We start from the raw sequence: 22,870 nt of genomic DNA on the forward strand, positions 1-22,870 counted from the left end.
GAGGGGTTTAGTTTAATTTCACCTATTTTTGTTCCATTGTTAGGGTTTTATGTTTTTTCATGTTCACCAATTCCATTGCTGCGCTTTCTCTTTGGGTTGATGTTCCAGTGACAAGAAGCAGGGATTCTTTTTTTTTTCAATTTTCTGTTCTCTTTAAATAAAGTCTTGAGTGCAATGTATTATACGTAACATTACAACTATATACGTCTAATACATTTTATTTCTACAAAACGGACATTATTTTGTATCGGATTGTAAAAGATTTTAACATTCAATTTCCATATTAGGAAAGTTAGATGTCGGATGTTGGACTTTCTACATAATTTAGGGGAACTCAAAATTCTTATCACCTGATGTTATTGCTTTATTTTTCAAGCATTAATAGAAGTGACGGTGCAATAAAATGACTAAATATGTTCCTATTATTTTTCTGCGAAATATACATGTATTATCAATTTTTCTGCGAGTCCTGATTCTACTCAAGAAAACCAGGTAACGTGGATCGAGCAGTTAACTGACAAAAGCCAGCAAATGTCACTGGATTTGGCACGAAAGAAGCAATTTGCTTATCTTGAGTTTGTTGATTTTTGGGTTTTGGTATCTCAAAACCGTAAAGAGGAGAATATTACAAGTTAGTTGTGCAAATCCTAGGTGCCCCAGACAATAGTTTTCCAGAAGCAAATAAAAACTAGTAACACCTAACTTTATTCACCCCAAAATTATGAACCCAACTTCATTCATCTTTATCAGCACAATGCGAGGAAATTGCCCTTTCATTGGCAATTATTTTCCTTCTCCTCTGGGAGTCCTGTTAAGAGGCCTGAATTAACTAGAGGTAATTTGAATGATTATATACACCACATTATATGGCAATCAGCATCATGTCTTCTGCTATAGTTCCATCTTACAATGAAGTTTACAAGTACATGGTACTTTTAGGTGTTTTACAACCAAGGTTTATGCCTGGTTTTAGTTGATTAGCTCTTTTAAGTTTATTGTACAGAATTGATACATGAGGTTAGCCTAAGATAATGTCGCACCCACATGGCCATTGTCAGTACGATTTATAGGCCTTCGAACATCATCAAACAATAAGCTGTGTCCTCGGCCATAAAATATGTATATGATAACTCCCAAAGCAAGCCATATTAAAACACGTATCCACGTTTCAGCTCTGCAGTAAGCATTGTTAGTAATTGGCATGCATATTCACAAGTTCCTATTATAAGAAAAGGAATATGAGGACTTACCCAATATTTACTAGCAAGTATGTATTTATAAGAACACTGGCTACAGGTAGGAAAGGCACAAATGGACAAATGAAACCTGAAAAAAACAACAGATTGGAAATACTTCAATGACATTGTGATGCATTTTTAGGACAGCCAGATAATTAGCTAATCAGTGGAGTAGAAAGCAAAATAATAAGAGAATTCATGTCCAGATTCTTTAGCATGCTCTCTCTACTCGTAGTGCTTGTCCAATATGAAGCTAGGGTTATGCTTTAAGGTTTTGCACAAGAATTCCAAAATTTGGAAAACATGAAATACATTTAAAAGTGGAGATATTTTAGAAATAGAATTGACTTGAACTAAGTTAAAAACTTCTTTCCAGCTGGACTCACTGCAAATGATCGTACCTCTTTCTTTTTTTTTTTTCTTACTATTATTTTACACGATAAAGTTCCACGTCGTAAAAATATATTTTATCTAGTATACCTGAAGCCTGTTTCTTCATTAGACTACAGATATTTCCAATTAAAAGAGTTATGCTTGTTCATACAGTAAGCGAGTGACATGTAAGATGACTGCAAATATTACAGAACTTTAGCAATACCTCCTGATTTCGTGAAACTCTTTTTTGTGTCAGCTTGATCGATAGAACTAAGCACAGCCAAACAGCAAATTACAAGCATACCTCCGATTCCACACAATATAAAGCGCAGAATGCTGACACAATAAGCAATTTATAGGGTTTAAGATACCAGACATTAATTTGGCAAGAACTGAAGAGGTGAAAAGAGAACATTACATAACAATAACACTAAATCCTGCAAGATGATTAAACTCCAGGAAAAATGTTATGCAGCCATCAGAAATCAACTCTTGAGCTAAAGTTAAGCTTTTTTCACCAATATAGGCAATAGTGTCCTAAAATCCAGTAATCTCCGATCATGTATTAGATATGATTAAAGCATCTTATAAACTTCTGTTGATTTGTGAATATCCGATTATGATCAATTATGAGCAAATTGGATTTGTTGGATCTAAATGGATCTGATAAAATGAGACTTGCTAGGTTGTTAAGTATTCTAGAAAATTAAATCAGGCTCAAATTATCTCTTGGTTCTCAAATCCCCTAGAATTAGAAGATTAGCTTCCTAGTTTTTTTTTTCCTCTTTTTCTGTAAGTTTTTACCTCGACAGACGAATAAAATAGAGCTTTGTGGGTACCAAAACAGACATGATTATCAGAGCAGCTTTATTCTTGTGCTGTTAAAACTGCATTTGTTGGGCAACGTCACTCAGCGACATCAACAAAAGTCGAAAGTTCTGCTAACAAAGTTTCGACTGAGACAACCATGAACCAAGCCAATGATTCCTCTCATTTGTCTTTTCAGCTCATTTCTCATAGGCTGAATGGCAAGAATTATTTGGAATGGGCCAACCCAGCCATTTGGCAATTGATGGTCGAGGAAACTTGAGAACCTAACTGGAGAGACGAGAAAGCCAGAACCAGGATACCTAAGAATAAACGCCGGGATGTCGGAGTACTCATTGGTGATCACTTGGCTGCTAAACTCCATGGAACCTGCTATAGCCTATAGGTAAACCATATCTGTTTCTGCCCACTGCTAAGGATGTTTGGGAGGTTGTTAGAGACTTATACAGATGTAGAAAATGCTTCTCAGACTTTGTACTCAGTACCTAGATGTTCCATGACTATACTATAGGTCGTTGGGATATTTGTTCAGATACGTTGATACTCTATTCCGCAGTTATGACATGGATATTATTATTACATTGCCTCTCTACTGTTCACATTTGAATGATTGTTCAGATAGTCAGTTCGCTTGATGAGGTTAGGTGCTAATTATGGGCCGGTTATGGCCTTCCAGAAATTGGGTCGTGAAAGGGAGAGGGGATGGGGGAAGGAAGAAGAATAGCGGGTGGTTGTATGGGTTAAAACTAAGTAAAGAAGGGAGTTCTTTACTTCATCAAATATTTTTTTTCTAATTACACGTGTCGTTCTTTAATACATTCATTTTACACGTCATAGGAGATTGTAATTCACACGTCAAATATGTCGGTCCCGAGTGTGCACGAGGCACTTTTATGCCACTAAGTGATCTATCTAGCAGCCGGTGCCAACTTTAAGTGTCTATCTATGTATATGGCCAACATTCTTTTTATGATGTACTCCGTCCGTCTCAATTCATGTGGCATCGTTTGACTCGGCGCAAACTTTAAGAAAGAAAGGAAGACTTTTGGTATTTGTGGTCTAAAACAAACCTGAGACATTTATGTGATTATAAATCATTTCATTAAGGGTAAAAGGGGAATTTTAAAGTTAAGTTATTTCTAATTATAGAAATGTGACATTCTTTGTGAGACAAACTAGAAAGGAAAGTGTGCCACATTAACAGACGGAGTAATAATTTTTTATTGCAACATCGAGAAATGAACACCCGGATACAAATAGTATACCAAGAAAGTAGAAACCTACACAAAAGAAAAATATGGTTTTCTACGAACGTCATCCAATCTCCTATAAATAAATGGGTGCCCAAAAAGAAATAAGGGATATGAGGTTATTCCTCAGCCCTGCAAAATCACCCTCTTCCTCCCTCACTTGGCCAAAATTTTGTCCTTGCCTTCTCAACTGTCAGCAACAATTCAAGGACATATTGTTCACAGTCCTGTTGCTGTACCCCTAACTTCTTGCACCTTCTCAATAAGTGTTTCTTGACCGACTATAAAATCTCCGCTTTTTCCAACCATTTTGTAACCGAGACCCATCTTCGTAGCATGGCAACATGAGGATTTCTGTTGGAAGATCGGTCGGACTAGTAGATGCATTTACCTCATTTTCTACTGGTAGCATCTCGCTGACACTATCTTGTTTAGAATCATTGATAATCTCAATGTCTTATTCAATTCTGTGACAAAAAATCCATATTTGTATCGAAACTTCCGACCCATTCACCTTGACAGAATATAAGGTAAATTCTCTTGACGCTCTGATTTCAATATCCAGTTGTCCACCGGATCAAGAGAAACCTTAGGGACATCAATTTTATCGAGTCTCATAAGGTTATGTAGATCCATAATATTTGGGTCTATATTCCTTCTTTTCACGCTGAAATAGCGTTCTTAAAACCTTCGGAGCTTCTCTGGACCGATCCACACTAATGCTATTATTTAGAGATGGTTCGGGCATGTGAAGGGGAGGTGTGAAGATGCGCCAGTGAGGAGGTGTGAGAGGTTGGCTATCACAGGAGTTAGGAGAGGTATAGACCGAAAAAGAACTGGAGGAGGTGATTACTAGCTTACTGGGGACATAACCCTATATAGGAAGGTGCGGAGGTCGAGGATTAGGATAGAAGGGTAATAGGTAGTCGAGTAGTGTCGCACTTTAGGTGGGAGAGGTAGGGGCTTATTAGTAGTATTATTATTTAGTGATCACACAGTTTTTATTCTTCGTAGTGTATTACTATCTATTCGAAACCCGCTAGGTGCAAACAATTTCTGAGGGCCATCGGACTGGGGAAACCCTGAATTACCCGTGGTGCACTTGCGGGAAACTCCTTGCCGAGGGCCTGTGCACCCCCGGGATTAGTCGGGGCTCAAAGAGACTCGGACACCCGGCGCTAATCAAAAAAAAAAAAAAAGTGTATTACTATCTATTGCGCATTTGCTTTGTATCCTACTATTTTGCTGTCATATCTTTTGTATCTAATTTGAATTACTTTCCTTTATTTCACTTTCCCATCTTTTTTTCCTTTTGAGTTGAGGGTCTTTCGGAAACAGCCTCTCTGCCCCCACAAAGGTGGGGGTAAGATCTGCGTACATCCTACCCTCCCCAAATCTTACTTGTGAGATTACACTGGTATGTTGTTTTGGTCCAAGATATACCTTACCATTTTTGTATTCTTCCAAAAAAACCACAATTAGACTTGCACGGCACTGAGTTATGATTCTAGGATGAAATTTTAATTTTTGAAATAAAACATAAATCTCCTTTTGACACGTGTTCCTTAGGCATGCCTGCCCTTGTTGGATCATGACTCTTCTTAATGAGCGTAGCACGATCTAAGGAAAGGAACGTCGCAGCCTTCAAAATTCCCACTTCAGCTACATGCTCGTCACCGGTGTTACCACCCGGCTAATATTCTGACGATCTCTTTCTACCCTTGTGATTGACTCTACCCATATTGGAATGGGAAAAAGCTAAATCATCAACCCCCATTGTCATCACCGGCAGAATCAAGTATGCTTACAGGCCAAGTAAGACCAAATCCTTCTGTTTTTGGTCTCCAACTTGAATAAAGTGAGAGAGGTCTGATACAAAGACGTGCAATCCTTGCCAAAACCACCCCTCACCAAAGCCCTTTAAACTATCATCATAAGGAAACCATAGTTGCTGGATTATTCTCTACTGTTTGATTTACCATAAGGGCATCCCGCGTTAGGAGGGTCGTGGGAAGGGCCGCACCCCAAGGGGTGTGATGTAGACAGTCTACCCTAATGCAAGCATTAGTGGTTGCTTTACCATGGCTTCATAATGTGGGATGATCTTGCAGGCTCCAAAGACGCTCCTAACCTGGGAAGTCATCCAAGAAGCATGGGCATGGCATAACACCCTCAAGTGGCCTATATCAGACAGCATTCCAAAATTTCTAAAACTAGGAACTTTTGGATGACACTTCAATTTTTTTTTTAATCCATAAATTTGACATTCAAGATGTTTCAGTCAGGCAGCCATCATATACTTTAATTTTTTAATAACCACCATAATACTTTAATCTCAGAAACAAAAAGAATTTAATAAAAGAAGAGGACCACTGTACATTAGTCTAACAATTATTTTATCAAAGGAAAAAAAATGAATTATCAAAGACGAGAACTGAAGTTCATTACCTGGATAGACCCTCAGTTGAAACAGCAGCTACCACTACAACAATTCCAAAATATACCATAGTAATACTCCAAGCAGCAATTTTCCTTTTCCTGAGTTTATCTTGAAAACAAACAAAATTACACACCACAGAGAAGAAATTACTGAATCAACAGATTCTAAGAAACGATGATTTTATAGTAGCTTCAATTGTGGTATGAAATCCATGTAGAGAATGTAGCTCGCAGAAAGTTCATCTGAAACAGCATTTGTTTCTCAATCGATAATTGGGATAAGCACCAATAATGCCGAGTCTTATGAGGAAAGCACCATCCCTCAAGTAATCATAAGGACAATCTGAAACTTAATTAATAAAAGATACTTTTAAAATGATGGTTTACCCCAGAAGATCCCAGGCTGCTCATCTCCCCCCCCCCCCCCCCCCCCCCCCGTCTTTGTTATAACTAACAATAATTTAATTAGTATGCGCGAAAATGATGCCAAGATTTTACAAGTGTTAGCATCTTTCTACCGAGAAATTCATCCAGCTATTGAGCTGTTGCTACTGGGAAATTATAGCATGAAGTACAAAGACCATATGCATCTGTTAAGATATAAGTTAGCAGAAAGAAAGAGACAACAGGGGACAGATGATCAGTTAATAAAGGATAAAGGGAGAGCACATCACTGTAATGGAAGCAGCAACAAAAAAAAAAAACAGCTAGCAAGAAGGAACAGAAACAGAGAAAGAGGATATCAGGAACACAGGAAAGGAGGATTCAAGAGGATGCAGAAAGGAGAAAATTCAGACAATTGATGCAAGGGCTCAGGAAGTATACAACAGAACAAGTAGAGGAACTAAATTCAGAAGCCAAATCACTATCAGGAAATGGAAGCGCGAGAATTGGACACAACACACAAGATTCAAACCACAGTTGATGGGAAGCACCAGAAATACCATTCTCAGGGTAGTCTTAACTGCACTAGTTCCAACTCCATTTTTTTGCATTATGTTATGTTTCTTGTAGGGATGTTTATTTTCTTTATTTAGTTATCTAATAAAATAGCCCCTAAGCAGCCAGCTTAGTGACCTTCGGTCAAAAAAAAAAAATTAAAAAAAGTGTGCCCCCTCATGTGCGAGCCTAAGTCCTTTTTGTTGGGCCAAGCAAGCACATAAAAACTATTTTGATAATGGGTGGTGGTGAAACTCGAACCCAGGACCTCTGTCTGCTCTGATACCATATTGAAGTGTGTGGTCATCTCACCTAAAAGCTTAAGTTTTAGATAAAGCATGCTATTATTTGCTTCATTAGAGAATACGCTTGTCCCTCATTGTTGTATAAGGGTTTCAAAAGGGGTTTATACTTTATAATGTCTTGAGGTACTCCACCCATTGCCTTAAGGTTGTGGGTTGGATGCTTAGATTTTTTTGCATGGTATTAGAGCCAAACTTTGGTGAGCTCGTTCTTACGCCCACTTTCTCTCTTCTTCAATCACTTTGGGCTCAACTCAGCCCATGGAACTGCTTTGAGCTCTTCTCTCTCACACAAAACAGCCCATCAAGCCATTGACATCGCTCCAAGGCCACTCATTAGCCTGTTGCGCCTAATCTTTCTTCCTCTACTTCAAACTAGCTTCTGTTGAGCCTCATCTCTCTACTTCCAAAGAAAGGCCAACAAAAATAGAGATCTTCAGTCTACGTGTGAACCCAAGAGACGGGTTACATGTGCGGGATTGTATTAGAGAATACAATTATCCCTCATTGTTTGTGTATGGCATCCAAAAGGATTTATAATGCTGAGCTATGCAAACCAATTGCCTTAAGATTTTGAGTTTGATGCTCAGATTCTATTAAAAGACCATAGTGTAAAACATTTCAAACATTATCTAAAGAAACAACGAAATAATTGAAGGTTCTCCTTGACACCCAATACAAACAAAACATAAAATGATAACTCCAATAACTCCTATATAGCCTGGTCTAGAAGACACTTCCCATGCAATCCATAGAAAATTGAAGGTCAACTTCAACACTTTGTTAGCGTTACTTAGTGAAGTGAGTATAGGTAGATATGAGAGAGCATCATCAAGAGGAAACTCAGGTTGACTAGAAGAATTTAAAAGATTCCTTCTGATGAGCACAAATATTGGCAAACAAGTTTATTTACTTTCTTGTTGCTACATCTTAAAAAAAAAAAAAAAGAGAAAATAGGGAGACAATATAGAAGTACCTGCACTTGTTTATGCAAGCACATTTTCAGTTTTCAAAGGGTTCAAATGTCATACAACTAACAGAAAAAAATTTCAAAAAAATACTGATATCTTTTGGGAACGAATGATGAACTTCCCAGAGCATCTACAGTATCATGAGGATTAACGCTAGGTGGCAGACAAGCAGAGATAAAACGGACAAGCTTTCAAGCTAGATCTATCAAATGAGAGCAAGACAGACTCTCTCCTATAGATTACTTCCAATAAAAATGAATTTCAATGAAGCAAATTATATTCTTAACAGGAAGGTAACTGTCAAACAAATTTTGAGAAAGCTTTCAACACACAAAAAAAAACATGGTAGTAATTGCATGCCAACCAATATTTTATCTGGCATGCCTTTATATGCTCATTGTATGTCACAAACCATCAACTCAAAATAAACTTTTCAATGAACAATCAATAACATGAGAAGGCTACCTTGAGCTATATCTTTCTGAAGAAGAGGCCTTTCAACCACATCTTCTCCAAGAGCATCTAGATATTGACCACTACTGTTGCAAGAATTATCTAGATCTTTAGCATCTTTGCAATAAATCTTAAATTTATTATCATTGTGCAAATGATACTTACACGTTTGATTGCTGGTCAGATAGCAGGATAGGCAGTTCATCCGGTGGAACATACCTAAGTATCAAGATTGAAAGAGCAACTACGGTAAATGAGAGCAATGTGCCAACACTAACCTGCAAAAACATGCCAAATTTTCTAACTTCTCTTTGAATTCTTTCAAGCTTGCCTCTTTTAAGCATGGAAGTCTTCCTACTTATAGCTTACCATTCCCGCTAGCTGAGAGACATCCATAAAGAAGGCTAGGATTGCAATAAAGATACCAGTTGCTATGGTTCCCTTGACAGGAACTTGAGTGTGCTTACTGATGTCTGAAAAAAAGGATGGCAGTAATCCATCCCTAGCCATCGCCATCAGTATTCGAGGCTATTTGTTTGCCACAGAGAGAAAGAGGGAAACACAAAAGAACAAAAGAAAAGAAAGTTATGCACGCCAAGAAACAAAAAAAAATCATAGCTAACAGATCTTATATCAGATTTGTTGAGGGGCCAAACTAGGGGATCTTAGAATATCACAAAGTTAATCAGAGAAAGAGGCCAAGAATTATCTCTAGAAAAAGTTTGACCTTGGGCATAACTCAACTCCAAACGCTACCGCCGGAGATAAGGATTACCTAAGACAGTATAACGAGACAACAATCCATTTGCTCAACCTATATGGAACATTCTAACACCTCCACCTCGCATGCCCAGTGTTAGACATTTGTGGCATGGACAAACACAACATTGAATAAAGGCCAAAGTCATAGACAGCCCCCTAAACTTGTCCACATATTCCTCATGGCTACCTAAACTGACGCTTGTTCTGATTGAACACCTAAACCCCTCCGAATTTGTACCATTTAGACACCTTTTTTACAATCAGCAAAAAATATAAAATGTATGTATTACACTCGCGGTGACGTGGCAAAATGACCAATTAAAAAATGACATGTGGCAGAGGGGTTAAAAAATTATTCAAAAAAAAAAAAAATTGTAAACTTAAACGATTAGCCAGCCGCCCAACCACCGAAAAAAACACCCATTACTTTCCTCCACCCGTCATTGCCCATCCTTTCTCCACCACCGGTCTTCTTCCTCATCTCCATCTTTATCTTCTTCCTCTTTTCACAAAAATAAAACCACCATTTTTTCACCACCACTAAACCACCCCGTTACCACCTACGTCACACCACCGACGTTCACACCACTATAACACCACCCCATCGCCACCTTCATCTCCTCCACAAAACAGACCCCTCAACCACCCAACCACCTCACGGCCCTATTTTTCTGTCCAAACACCACCTTTAAATACCCCCACAAAACCCAAAACGAACCCCCTCTGAAAAAATAAAAATCTAAAGCCAATTTTTTTCTTTTCTTTTTTAGATCTGATTCTGTTTTACTTTTAGATCTGATTTTTTTTATTTTGAATATAATTTATTTTGGTAGAAGAGAGGGACGGAGAGAGAAAGAGAGTGGTGTGGCAATGGTGGCGGTAGTAGATCTCCATTTTTTCCGGCTACAAGTTGAAGGAAAAAAAAAAAGAACCAAAAAGAACTACACTAAAAACTGAATGAATTCAAAGAAATGTTTAAAAAAACAAAAAGAAGAATGGCTGACAGAGATAAGAGATGGAAAAGAGATGAGGAGAATGTGATGGAGAAGATGAATTGCAGGGGTGGAGGAGGAAGACGTACAGACGTCTCTTTTTTTTTTTTAGTTAATTTTTTTTTTAATTATTTAGATTATAGATATTTAGGTGTATAAGTTGGAAAAAAAATCCTTTTGGACTTGTTTCACGTGCTTAAGGAGATTGGAGAACACTTCTTTTGCCATGTCAGCAAAAAGTGTTCAATAGGTACACTTTTTGAACACTGATGGCGTTCAATCGAAACAAGTCTAAGTTTAGGTGGCTACGAGGAATTTGTTGACAAGTTTAGGGGGCCGCTTATGACTTTGGCCTTGAATAAACCAACAATAGGATGAGTCTGATTCTGATACCATTTAAGCAAAAAAGTCCTTGGTCCTAACTCAACACTAAAAGCTAGCTCATAAGGAGAGGATAGCCAAAAATAATATAAGGAGACAATCGTTCATTCCCTCAGCCAAAATGGGACATTTTAACAATTCCACAGAATATACCAGTGTTGTCAAAAGCTCATTTAAGGCTCCGCTTAAGAAGGGCCCTCGCTTGAGTTGCGCTTCCGTGTAGGCAAGGCACGAAGGCGTGCAGCTTAATTCCCATGCATTCTATCTTGGATCAAGCGGTACTAAACAATAAATATAATTAACAAAATTTGTTACTTTTTTCTTGCAGTACAGATATATTTTTCTTTTTTTCTTCATTAGGCCTTTTTCTACTAAAGCCCACACTTTAAAGCACTTAAAGTCCCAACAGACCTTTTTTTGATTAAGCACCGGGTGTCCGAGGCTCTTTGAGCCCCGACTAATCCCGGGGGTGCTTAAAGTCCCAACAGACCTGGAGCGCTTTTTTAAGGTTTTCGCCAACCTCTCGACTTTCTTTAGTGCTAAAGACCAATGACTAGTTAAGCCTTTGACAACACTTGAATATACTAAAATTTAGCTAGTATAGGCAGTCCCATCAAAAGCATCAGATGATATGCTATGCAAGGAGGAAAAGGGAGGGGGTAAGTAATACTCCCTCCGGATCAAAAAAAGTGTCCACTTAGCCATTTGCACACCCCTTAAAAAAATACTAACTCCTAAACAAAAAGAGGTAATTTGACTAAACTGCCCCTAATTAAATAGGTATTGGGATTTGATCACATAGCACTTAATAGGGACAAATCTGAAAAAAACTAAGGTTAATTCTTTCTTGATTTGATAAGTGGACACTTTTTTTGACTCAAGAAAAAAAACCTAAGTGGACACTCTTTTTGACTCGAGAAAAAAAACCTAAGTGGACACTCTTTTTGATCCGGAGGGAGTAACATTTTAGCCTTGACACCCCCCAAAAAGAGGACAGACTTACATCATGATAAGTATCATATGAACATGTGCAAATGATCAAAAAATTGATGGATGTTTGCCTACAAAATTCAAGCAAGAGAGTTGTATCATGTATCATCTGCTGGGTTAGCCAGATAAGAAAGTATGTTACAAGTGCACAACGCTCTAAAAGACTCAACGAGTACATAGCATCTCTGTTGATGTTGTTCAGGCATCTTATCCATGGTGTTATCAACGTATCAAACTACTGTCCTATGTAAAATTTGTGTTTATGAACAATTTATCCACTAAATGGAGCTTTTTGAAAGGCCAACAGATTGGATTATCTCGAATCACTGTTCTTTTTTAACATTTTCTTGAAATACCAAAGCAGGGACATATATTATGGGTTTTTGGATTAGGAACTTGTGATATTACGCTTGCTTGCAAGTATATCATCATTTCTAGGGCATCTCTCTGTCTAGACAGCTGCAGGACGCCCAGAACACATAGGACTTATGATTCAAGTTCAGTATTACATATTTTCTGTAGAACCCATAGAACTGGAAAAGGGCTGAGTACCAGGTTGAGGGATGGAATGCTGCTTGACAAGTAGAATAGCAATTTTGAACCAATATTCAATACTTTTAGAAGGAAAGAATTGGAGAAGACAAGAGCGAACCTTTTCCTAAGCAGGCAGTCACCAACCTATTAGTAAAAATTTGTCCGAGGGAGAGTTCTACTGGGAATGTCTTAGGCAGTGGACATCTTGTTTATAATATTGGGAATGTTTTACAAGGGATGTACTTATCTACATACACCTACCCAACCAGGTTACTAAAACCTTCTTCTTTTTCTTTTGATAAGGAACCAGATTACTAAATCTTGAGAATTATCTAATTCAGTGTTTACTTCTCTTGGACAGTTCTGTGTTTTTCTTTATAAATCTCTGTATCATCTCAAGCAGCTTCAACCACCCAGCATTCAAGATAATTTCTGGCATTATTTTCTGATTCTTCCTCTAGCCTTGTACTTCCACAACGCAAATAAACTGCCAAGATTGCTCTTGTTTTCTCCATCTCCAACAAATCTCGCGAACTCCATCTGAGGCCATACGTATAACACTGAAACTAACATTTATGCAAATCAGTGGCACAGCTAAGACTTTATACAAGGGGATTCAAAAAATGCTAGAACGGCATAGTTCAGATTCGAACTTGTGACCTAGAACTTTTCAATTCCCTTTACCACTGCACTGTACTTTGATTATCTTATTTATCTATGGTAGTTAATGCTCCTTTCTACCATGGCTTTCTCGCTTTTGTTATTCCTCGTTTTCATATTGTTTTTGATATGCTTGGCCCTATCTGACCTTTTGTCTTGTTTTCCTCTCTTGAGCCGAGGGTCTTTCGGAAACAGCCGCCCTACCTTTCAAGGTCGGGGTTAGGTCTGCGTACACTCTACCCTCCCCAGACCCCACATGGTGGGATTCTACTGGGCTTGTTGTTGTTGTTGTTGTTGTTGATAAAGGGATTCAACAGTTTACATAACAAAAAAGTTTAATTCTTTTTTTATTGTTCCCTATTTTTGAAGTATACTTTTTTGATAAAGGGGATTGAATCCCCTTTCCTATTGCTAGCTCCACCCCTAAGCGACTGACAAAGTTCCTTCTTCTTTTTAATCATCTATTCAAAGTTGAGTTTTCCAACCAATTTTCACAATTTTGAATAGCTTCCTTGCCAAGATAAACAAGAAATTTCTTTCCATGAGATATATACGCAAGAATCAAGGTTCCCTTGGGGTGTGTCCCTTCCTCGGACCCTGCTCTGCTTTGTGCACCGGGCTGCCCTGCCCTTTTTTATATACGCAAGAGCTGCCCCTTGATTTACGTTTCTCATCTCTGTAACTTAGGATTACGTTACTCAATGAATCAAAGTTCTAACTATAACCGGAAGTAAAGGATTTGAGAAAAGAAGGGAACCACAAAATATTAAGTGTAAACCAAGACAAGAGAGTGAGAAAGATACAAACATAGAAAAACGTAGTATGAATGTCACACACATCACGGTTAGAATGGAAACCATGAGATGCCATCGGGATTCACTTGAAAAAGTAGGAGAACAAGAGATGGATCTTCTTTTTTTTGTTTGATGACATGGGAACCCGCAACCGCTACCCTTCGGGTGCGCACAGGGTAAACCCAGCTCCTGTGCAACAGCTCGCAAACCACACAGGAGAGGTAACCCGCACTAGGCAAGCCCTGTGCAATGAGCTCGACCCAGAAGGCAAATCCCTTGTTGTCGTAGGCAGGGGGTTTCGAACCTGAGACCTCCATTATGAAAGCCCCATGCTCAACCAACTGAGCTACCCTTGTGGGTGAGATGGATCTTATCCCAAGAGAGAAAAGATTCTCTCTTTTTCAAATTGCATCATTTTTTTTCCTCAGTTTGATAAAAGAAGTTCCATGTGACAAATCAGTCTCAGTTTGATAAAAATTTAATCCAGCTATTCTATAACTTGCCCAGAATTATAAGAGAATTGTTGGTTGTCGGAACGACTTTGCTGTAGTTACTCTTCGTTATTTGCTCCCTTGAAGCACTTGGTTCAAGTTAGACACTCTGTAACTAAATATAATCATATATTCAATACCTGTGGAATAATTGCACCAATAAGACTTGCACAAAGAGCAGTCACAGCTCCAACGGTTATAATGTAACTGCAAGCCATCAAAAGTAATCAAGTTCAAACAAAGCCTAAAACGTGCATATTGAGAATAATAAACTGTAGGTTATGTCACAAACTTACACAGCCCATTGCATGCCATAGCCTGCAAAAGCAGAGGAAATTGGTGTATCGGGGTCCAATGCGTAGTATGGAACTAAACCAACAATAACAGCTGATACCAGCATATACAATATGCCACATATGGATAGCGCAATCCCTATACCAAGAGGCATGTCACGTTGAGGGTTCTTTACCTATTACATCAATTGTAAGTAAGTCCATGTTTTAATTGCAACAAAAATATATTGAAGCAACTCTGTTCTATCCTTGAGATTCAGTAATTCAGAATCCAGAGGATAGCAAGAGATATGCTCAGCTACAATCAAACAAAAGAGCCATTCAAACAGCAATTTTTAAGCCAACAAAAATGATCTAGAAATATTTAAACCTGTCATACAGATGAAGAGAAGATCACAATAACTAAATATTTACACCAGTGCTGCTTTAAGAAAACATGTATGTACAAATGGAAGGAGAGGAACAATAGAGTTTTTGAAGACAAATGCAATTCTGTGCAGAAAATCAAGATGAATTGTGTCATTTTGTTTCACTTTTGGTGTAAAGAAAACTATGTAGAGGAGGCTGAATCACTAGTTGATATGATAGGTTCCTTGTGAAGCAGCAGACCTCAGCATGGTGGGGTTTTTGTAAGTATGGCTGCACTGTTATGGCGCAGGTTTAATATATATATATATATATATATATATAAATATACATGTTACCAGTCTCCAAAAAAAAAAAAAAAAAAAAAACATGTACAAATTCATAGCATTGTCCGATTATCCTAGATATTGCAGCACAAAATTCTTTTATTGGATGGCTATTATTGATAAGAGGAATTTTATGGATCTTTATCCCAAAAGAAAAGAGGAATTTTATGATGCAAAAGAGATTTGGAGTTCGAGCGGGGGGAATAAGATTTTAGTGAGAAGAGCAGGAGAGGGAGACAAATGAGGAATTTTTTGTATAACCGTATAATGAAGATGTAGAATGGAGGTCAAAACTTGAGGGAGAAGATTATCTTAGGGGATGAAGAAGTAATCAGAGAGGAAGTTCTTGGATGAGTAAGTATGCGAGACGGCTAAAAGTAGGATGGAGACTAAGGTCTCAAATATCATGGTGTCACCGTCACAGAATGCTTTAATAGAAGTAAGAACAATGTGGCTTTGATTACAAATAAGTTAGTAGAGTCTAGGATGAGAGTGGATAGGCAAGTAACTGAAGGGCATAAGGCCTAGACCCTTGTGGTCCATCCCTTCCCGGACCCCGCGCATAGCGGGAGCTTAGTGCACCGGGCTGCCCTTTTCATTTTAGGCATATGACCATGTTTTTTTTTTTTAATGACAGCAGTGTCCGGCCAGCTTGCACACACCTCGATATTCCATCAGGTACCTGCTACCTCCAACAGTAGAGGTATACCGGGTAATGCTGACCATCAAGGCTTAGGCAGATGGGAAGAAATCAACTTTGTAACTTTGGAGGAGCAATGTGGATTTATTCTTTACGGAAATTAAGAATTGGGTGCAGATATTTCAGACTAGACCAACTTTATACTTTCATCATATGCACTCAAAGCTAAAAATAAATAAGGAAATCAACTCTTCTCATGTGGTAACCATGAGAACTAGCGAAGGAAACTGGTGGCTTTTATATGATATGCAGCTGATACCTCCTCAGCTGTGCTAGCAACTATATCAAAACCAATGTAAGAAAAGAAGACTGTCGCAGAGCCAGCCAACAACCCATTTACTCCAAAAGAGAAGTACCTAGAAATTCAAAGAAATGCATCAGTCCAAATGTTGGTGGTATGTAAGACAGTAAAACCATATATAATGAACCACTTACCCACTAGAAACTTCATAACCTGGCCAGCCAGTCTTACATCCCAGGTATGCACCAGCTACGACAATAAACACTAGAGCACTAATATTGATGGTTGTAATTATGGCTTGCGCAAGGGAACTCTGTATATGAGATTTTCCAATTGCAGGAGTACAATAAGAGTGCAGTTGCAGACAAGTTAGGCAATAGATAAAGGAAATGGAAGAGAAGCTCTTTTAGTGAGAAAAGGATGCACCTCCTTGATCCCGGTGCATAATAGGGCAGTGATAATGACAACTAAGATTGCAGCACCAGGGTCTACTAATATACCAAAAATGGTTTGACGAGCCAAAATTGAGGGCAGTTTATCCACACCACCAAAGAATGAAGCCTGCAAAATGAAAATAGTACTTACTAATGGGAAAAGAAGTCCTTTCATCCGGTGAAGTGGGAAACTGTGAAGCATAAAAGGGGAGGGGACGGATTGAGTATAAAAATTACAATTGCTGAACAAAAGCCTTTTTTTTCAAGTGATTGGGGAGACCTAGTCAAGAGGAAATTCCTCAGTGGAAGAAAAGAAAATTGTTTAGTTACAAATGGTACCAGCAATTTCTGGTGTACGAATCCTGTTAGTTCCCTCATAGCTGTGGTTTGTGGAAGAATATAAAAAGCTTATGGAAGGAGCACGAGGAACTGATCCAGTTAGATCTAGGGGATTGCAAAAGAAATTTTCTGGTATGATGATTGGCTGGGGGATACTCCTCTAAGAGACAGGCTTACTCAGTTTTGCAGAAAATAGCAGGGCCACAGTTCAGTAATGTAGAAATAACCAACGCTGGGAAGTGAAATTTGGAAGGAATTGTAATGATTGGGAAATGAATAATATGGCTCAGCTTCTATTGCATAGCTTATAGGTTCAGCCTGATATATCTGATTCTCATATTGAAATTGCATAGCAGTGGAACATTCTCAAATATAACATTTTTTGGGTTACTGTATGGCCTTGGCAGATGTTATTAAACAAACAGTGCTCCTATTGAGGTACAATTTTCAGTTGGATGCTACACATGAAGCAATTTTAACCCAGTTTAACCGGCGGAGAAGAGGTTTGCATTTATGTAATCGATGTCACCTGTGTGAAAAGGAATTGAAGATGTAATCATCTTCTTCTTCATTGTCCAAGACCATGTCTCGGCTTCTTTCACTTGAGAGGCTAAAGTTCCCATCCTTTTAAAGCTATAAGATAGTTTGGTAGACTGTGTGCAATTACCATGGCTCTTTCACAAAACAAGGGCATAAAGTATTCTCATGAAACCATTCTCATTTTTGCATTGGTCAGGGTTATGAGTTGCAGAGAAGGTAATTCAACTATTTCACCCTAACTCTTATGTTTTGGTTATGATAAGAGAGGAGAAATGTTCTGTACACGTGCAGGCTGAGGTCCTGGGTCGAGTCTCACCACCATCCATTATCAAAAAGAATCCTCACGTGCTTGGACCATGGGAAAAATTCAGCCCGCACACGTGTGTGTGTGTGGGTGGGTGGCGGGGGGTATTGAAGACATATTACATAATTAAGTTAGAAAAATATTCTCTCTCTAACAACTTAAGCTTTTAGAAAAGATGATCACACAACTCAATATAGTAAGTACCATGGCAGACAGAGGTCCTAGGTGCTAATTTTCAGTTCCCCCTCGTTCTTGGACTTCTAGTCCTAATTCATCATACAACGTTCTGCTTTTTTATTAATCATCATGCATCATTCTGTTAATAAGATATTTCAAAATTACATTTCTTCAAAGGTGCATACCAATAATGTTTTGTGATGACCAAGAAATTCGTGTGGGTCAACCCTTAGGACCAACTGTAGCCTACAAAACTCGGGGATCACGCCCCTCTACCTTTCTCCACTTAAATACCAGGCTTAATTTGCATGGTGCAGGGCTCGAACTTGTGATCTAATTCACAAGTCCCTCAACCTTTGCCACTTGAACCAAGCCTGGGAGATGAAGGTGCATATCGATAATTTCACCTTCTTAACGCTTCTAGTTCTAATACACCGTACAACTTCCCTTAAAAAAATCTCTTTTTTAGAAAACCAACAAAAGGAAACTAAAAGTTTCAAGCAGTGACTGTTACGGGTCATTTGGTTTGTGGGACAAGGGATAGCAATCCCTAGATAAAATGCGGGATTATATTTTTCTCTGTGTGGCTGAAATCTTTATCCTAGGATTATTTACACCACAATTGTGGTATTATTTTTATACGACATTCCATGTGGGATAAAAATCCCGAGATAAAATATCAAAATGACTTGTGCAACCTTTATTCTATTTTTAGTCCAATGAACTAAATATTTACCAAACACATATTTTACACTAATATCCGGCAATATCCCATTTTTATTCCAATAAATCAAACATATACCAATAAAACTATTAAAGTGTATCCACTAAATAATCCTGTCATTATTTAATTTAATCCCTGTAAGGTCTGCGTACATCCTACCCTTCCCAAACCCCACTTATGGGATTACATTGGGTATCCTGTTGTCGTATTTGTTGTCATATTTAATCCCTGTATTATAATCCGGTCATTATAATACTGGTATAACTTGTTCACCAACCAAACGTGCCCTTAAGGAATAATAAAAATGGTTCAAATAAATAACTACTCCCTCTGTCACATTTTATGTGATACACTTTCCTTTTTAGTCTATCCCAAAAAGAATGATATATTTCTATATTTAGAAATAATTTAACTTAAAACTTCCCCTTATACCCTTAATGAAATGATTTTGAACCACACAAATATCTATGGCTTGTTTTAGACCACAAGTTTCAAAAGTCTTCCTTACTTTCTTAAACTCCGTGGTTAGTCAAACTATATCACATAAATTGGGACGGGGGGAGTAACTAAGCAAATAAATAAGAGGAATAAAGTAATTTCTAATCAAAAGAGTGAAAGCACAAAGACCCAGTTCATACAAAAAGAAAAAATAAATAAATAAAGAAATTCCACCCCACCAAATTGGGTGCTACGCCACGAGCAACAGCTGCACCACCAAGAGTGTATTCGAGTATCAAAGCCCAACCAATTAGCCATGCAACCCTGAGTAGAGTAACATTTTCCAGTGGTCACAGACTGAAGATATCCTATAATGCAGAGAAACCATGAAAATTGATTTTCAGGATTGACTATACAACAGACTCTGAACAAATTGTCTTTGCAATGATTTTCATTTTAAAAAATTTCCACCAAGTAAGATGTTGAGAAACAATATGGATAGATTTGACATGATAAGGAATGTCTTCTTTACCCTTCTCCAATGCAAACATATGAGTAATGATATGCACTTCCAGCAGATGGGCAGCGACACGCAAGCTCTGCGTAACAAAATGCAGAAAGAGCAGCCGCTATTCCACCAATAAAGAAGGAAATGGTGAGAGAAGGTCCAGTGTGCTCTCTGGCAACTGTTCCTACAAGAATATAGACTCCAGCACCTACGGTTGCTCCAACGCCTGACAGAAGTACGGTCAACAAATCAAAGATCAGTGATGCTTGAAAATCAACTCTCATTGTCCAAATGAGATTATATCGAGGGAAACGTATAAGAACTAAGTATTGCCTGCGTAATTTTACTTGAAAAGCAAAAGGAAATGCAGTCCTCTATCCAGGGAATAATGAAAACAAGCAATTAGCATTTACAATGTCAAACACGCACTAGAAATTTACATGAACACTCGGTTATTTCAGCGAAAGTTCAAGGTGTCAGACAGAAGCTCCACAAAGCGAAACAGATGACCGAGATTTGGAGAAAGGATGACTCACCAGATAGACAAATTCAAGGATTTTTAAATGCACAAGATACCAGGTTTTTATTTGCTATATTGAGAACATTACTATAAGCCCAAAGATAGGCTTCCTCCTCAGCTATCTGATGAGTGATGACTAGTCTCCAAAGAGATGACACTTCCACCTCCCATTTTTCAGAACTACTATGCATCATCACCTGATTGTCTCTTACCGAAGACATTATTAGTGAGATTACCATCACTGTCTTCATCTCCCGTTCAGAATTCATCACTTCATGATCCTCGTTCTTATGATTGATTGGGTGTAACTAATTTGGAGCCTGGATTTGATCCTCGTGGATGTCGGCTTTCTCCAATGAAGACAAAGCTAGTTCTAGAAAGTTGTCAGCCCACTTATCTCATATTGCTTTCATGGTTTTAGACAACCATAGGTTTAAAGGCAAGCCGATGATTCTTACCCACACCAGTCGAACCTTGTGTCCACAGTCCACGGGAACGCATGCCGACTTTGTAGTCCACCAGCTAAGCTTCAAGGTTGCATTTTTCCACCTCTAAAGTTGCTGCATAACTTCCTCCACCATCCTCTTGCTTGGAAATGCAAACAAAAAAGTGGAAACCAGGAAACTCTTAAACGCCGATTGTATTATTCCATTTACTGCTCACCGACTTGCTGATTTCCGTTCTTGTGGGGATCTAAACAAGCTCGTTGGAAAATCTACCAACAAACACCTGCTCAAGAGATTATTTTCCGTAGAGTTTGTAACAGAAATTCTACTAGGGCTACCAACCAAGTGATTTTCTTTGATATTTCCATTTGTTGGTGTCCATAAGCTCTCCTGAACTGTCTGAGAAAAAGTATTGTGAATTTTAGGTGGTCGTAGCTCTTGTATTTTTGGTCTCCTTCTATGTACAAATCTTTCTAGTTTAAGGGCAATATCTCCTCATGCAACCTCTGGCCTGTTTTCCCATGTACTTCGACAATGCTAATAAATCTCCCGAAACTGTTGTATTTCAGAGAACAAAAATAAGTGGAAAGTTGGTCCTATGCTTTCCACCTATTAAAGAGGCTCCGCCTTCTTTCGATGCTTCGTGAAGTAAGCTGCATATCCATAGCTCATCAACATTCTTCTTATCAGAAATCTCCTGCATTAGAACCATATTTCTGTTGCGGACTGATTCTTTGTGATGTTGTAGGACTTGTCTCCTGCAACTTTGTTTTCCATATTGATGAACGCAAGTTAAGTTGTTGGTCAATCACCAAAGGAAAAAACACAGTTTCTCCACTGGTTAACGAGAAGAGTAGTTGGTAAAGGTTTCTTTCTCTTTTATTGGTACACGTACGGCTTCATCTACATTGTCTGCAGTAGCTGTGTTTGTTGCTGAAATTTGTCATTTTAATTTTATCCCTTCACACTCATGCTACTTCTCACTTATTTTTATCTTTCTCGGGAAACGAATTTCATAGGGAAAAAGGAAGTGTTAGTGCTTTAAGCAGTTGCCAATTTTAGTTGCACAGTTAGTATACCCTATTCTATTAATTCTCCAAGTCCTTCTGTTAGTTTACCCTTGACAGAATTTGTTCTTCCCTTCAATCCCTTCCTCCGGCGCAAGGGTTGTAACAAAAAATCTCTTCAAATATTATTATCTTACATTACCAATTGACATCTTTGAGAAGACTCATACATATGATGTTAAGTTTACTTGGTGGCAATGGCAAAAGGGGCATCAAGAAAGTTGTACATAAAAGGGATGTAGGAGAATGGAAAATAAACGTACCAATGGCCGTAACGTCGAAAAGAGAGAGTTTTCTGGCCAATTGCTGTGTTGCTAGTTTTTGCCTTGTTCGGGTAGCAGTATCAACTCGCTTTCTCCTAACCAAACATCCAAATGCACTCTTCTTATCCATCATCTCATCAAACAACGAAGCTGGGCCTATGCCTAAACAAGCACTTCTTAATTAAAAATTAACGGATCAATTCGAAGGTTTCGTTGACCAATTCGAGGTTCGCCGAATCCCACCACCGCTCTTCTAGGCCCACCCCAGATTTTCTTTTGTTTTTGTCTATAGTTTTTGTGAAGTATCAATAAAGTACACTTGATAAGGATTATTTTCCACCCAAACTCATCATTTACTTGATATTTTTTTGCTTTATTATTTTGTTTTTCAGTTATATCGGGATCAATGAGGAATAGGACGAAGTGGAGAGGGAGAATTGAACCCACAAAACTCCCATGATACACTATATGCTCGGTAATAAATGATCATTTACTAATATACTCCCTCCGTTTTAATTTATGTGACTTTGACCTTAAATTTTGATATAGATATTTTAAGCTTGTTAAAATAAAATTTATATATTTAGAAACTATATAAAAAGTGTTATAAGTCATGATAAATTATAATTCAAATAATTTAAAAAAATATAAAAAGACGTGATCAAAAAATCACCTCGTAGACTCTCCAAATAGTAATAGATTCACATAAATTGAAATAGAGGGACCGGCAAATATGATTCGTTTTCTTTTGGTCCGTTACAGTAATATGATTCGTTTTCTTTTGG

General features: G+C 38.1%; 1 protein-coding gene across 4 annotated transcripts; it reads right to left on the reverse strand.

Annotated features, from left to right (window-relative positions):
• Window positions 1-825: 825 nt before the first annotated feature.
• Window positions 826-22,531, reverse strand: LOC132626084 (cationic amino acid transporter 4, vacuolar-like). Of its 4 annotated transcripts, none has more exons than XM_060340813.1 (15): window positions 22,086-22,530; window positions 19,814-20,015; window positions 19,521-19,605; window positions 16,752-16,886; window positions 16,520-16,638; window positions 16,344-16,440; window positions 14,696-14,868; window positions 14,540-14,606; window positions 9,165-9,323; window positions 8,961-9,073; window positions 8,808-8,878; window positions 6,140-6,239; window positions 1,837-1,949; window positions 1,251-1,326; window positions 826-1,174 (listed from the first exon to the last, which is right to left on the reverse strand). In XM_060340813.1, exons 1-15 carry the CDS (start codon window positions 22,216-22,218, stop codon window positions 1,024-1,026), a joined length of 1,794 nt encoding a protein of 597 aa, XP_060196796.1. In that variant the 5' UTR covers window positions 22,219-22,530; the 3' UTR covers window positions 826-1,023. The 4 variants fall into 4 exon arrangements, with proteins under 4 accessions (XP_060196796.1, XP_060196795.1, XP_060196798.1 ...); XM_060340812.1 differs by having other exon boundaries at window positions 8,808-8,881; XM_060340815.1 differs by lacking the exon at window positions 9,165-9,323 and having other exon boundaries at window positions 22,086-22,531.
• Window positions 22,532-22,870: the final 339 nt, after the last annotated feature.

This window comes from Lycium barbarum, chromosome 2, assembly GCF_019175385.1.
Source record: "Lycium barbarum isolate Lr01 chromosome 2, ASM1917538v2, whole genome shotgun sequence".
NCBI classification, from domain to species: domain Eukaryota; kingdom Viridiplantae; phylum Streptophyta; class Magnoliopsida; order Solanales; family Solanaceae; genus Lycium; species Lycium barbarum.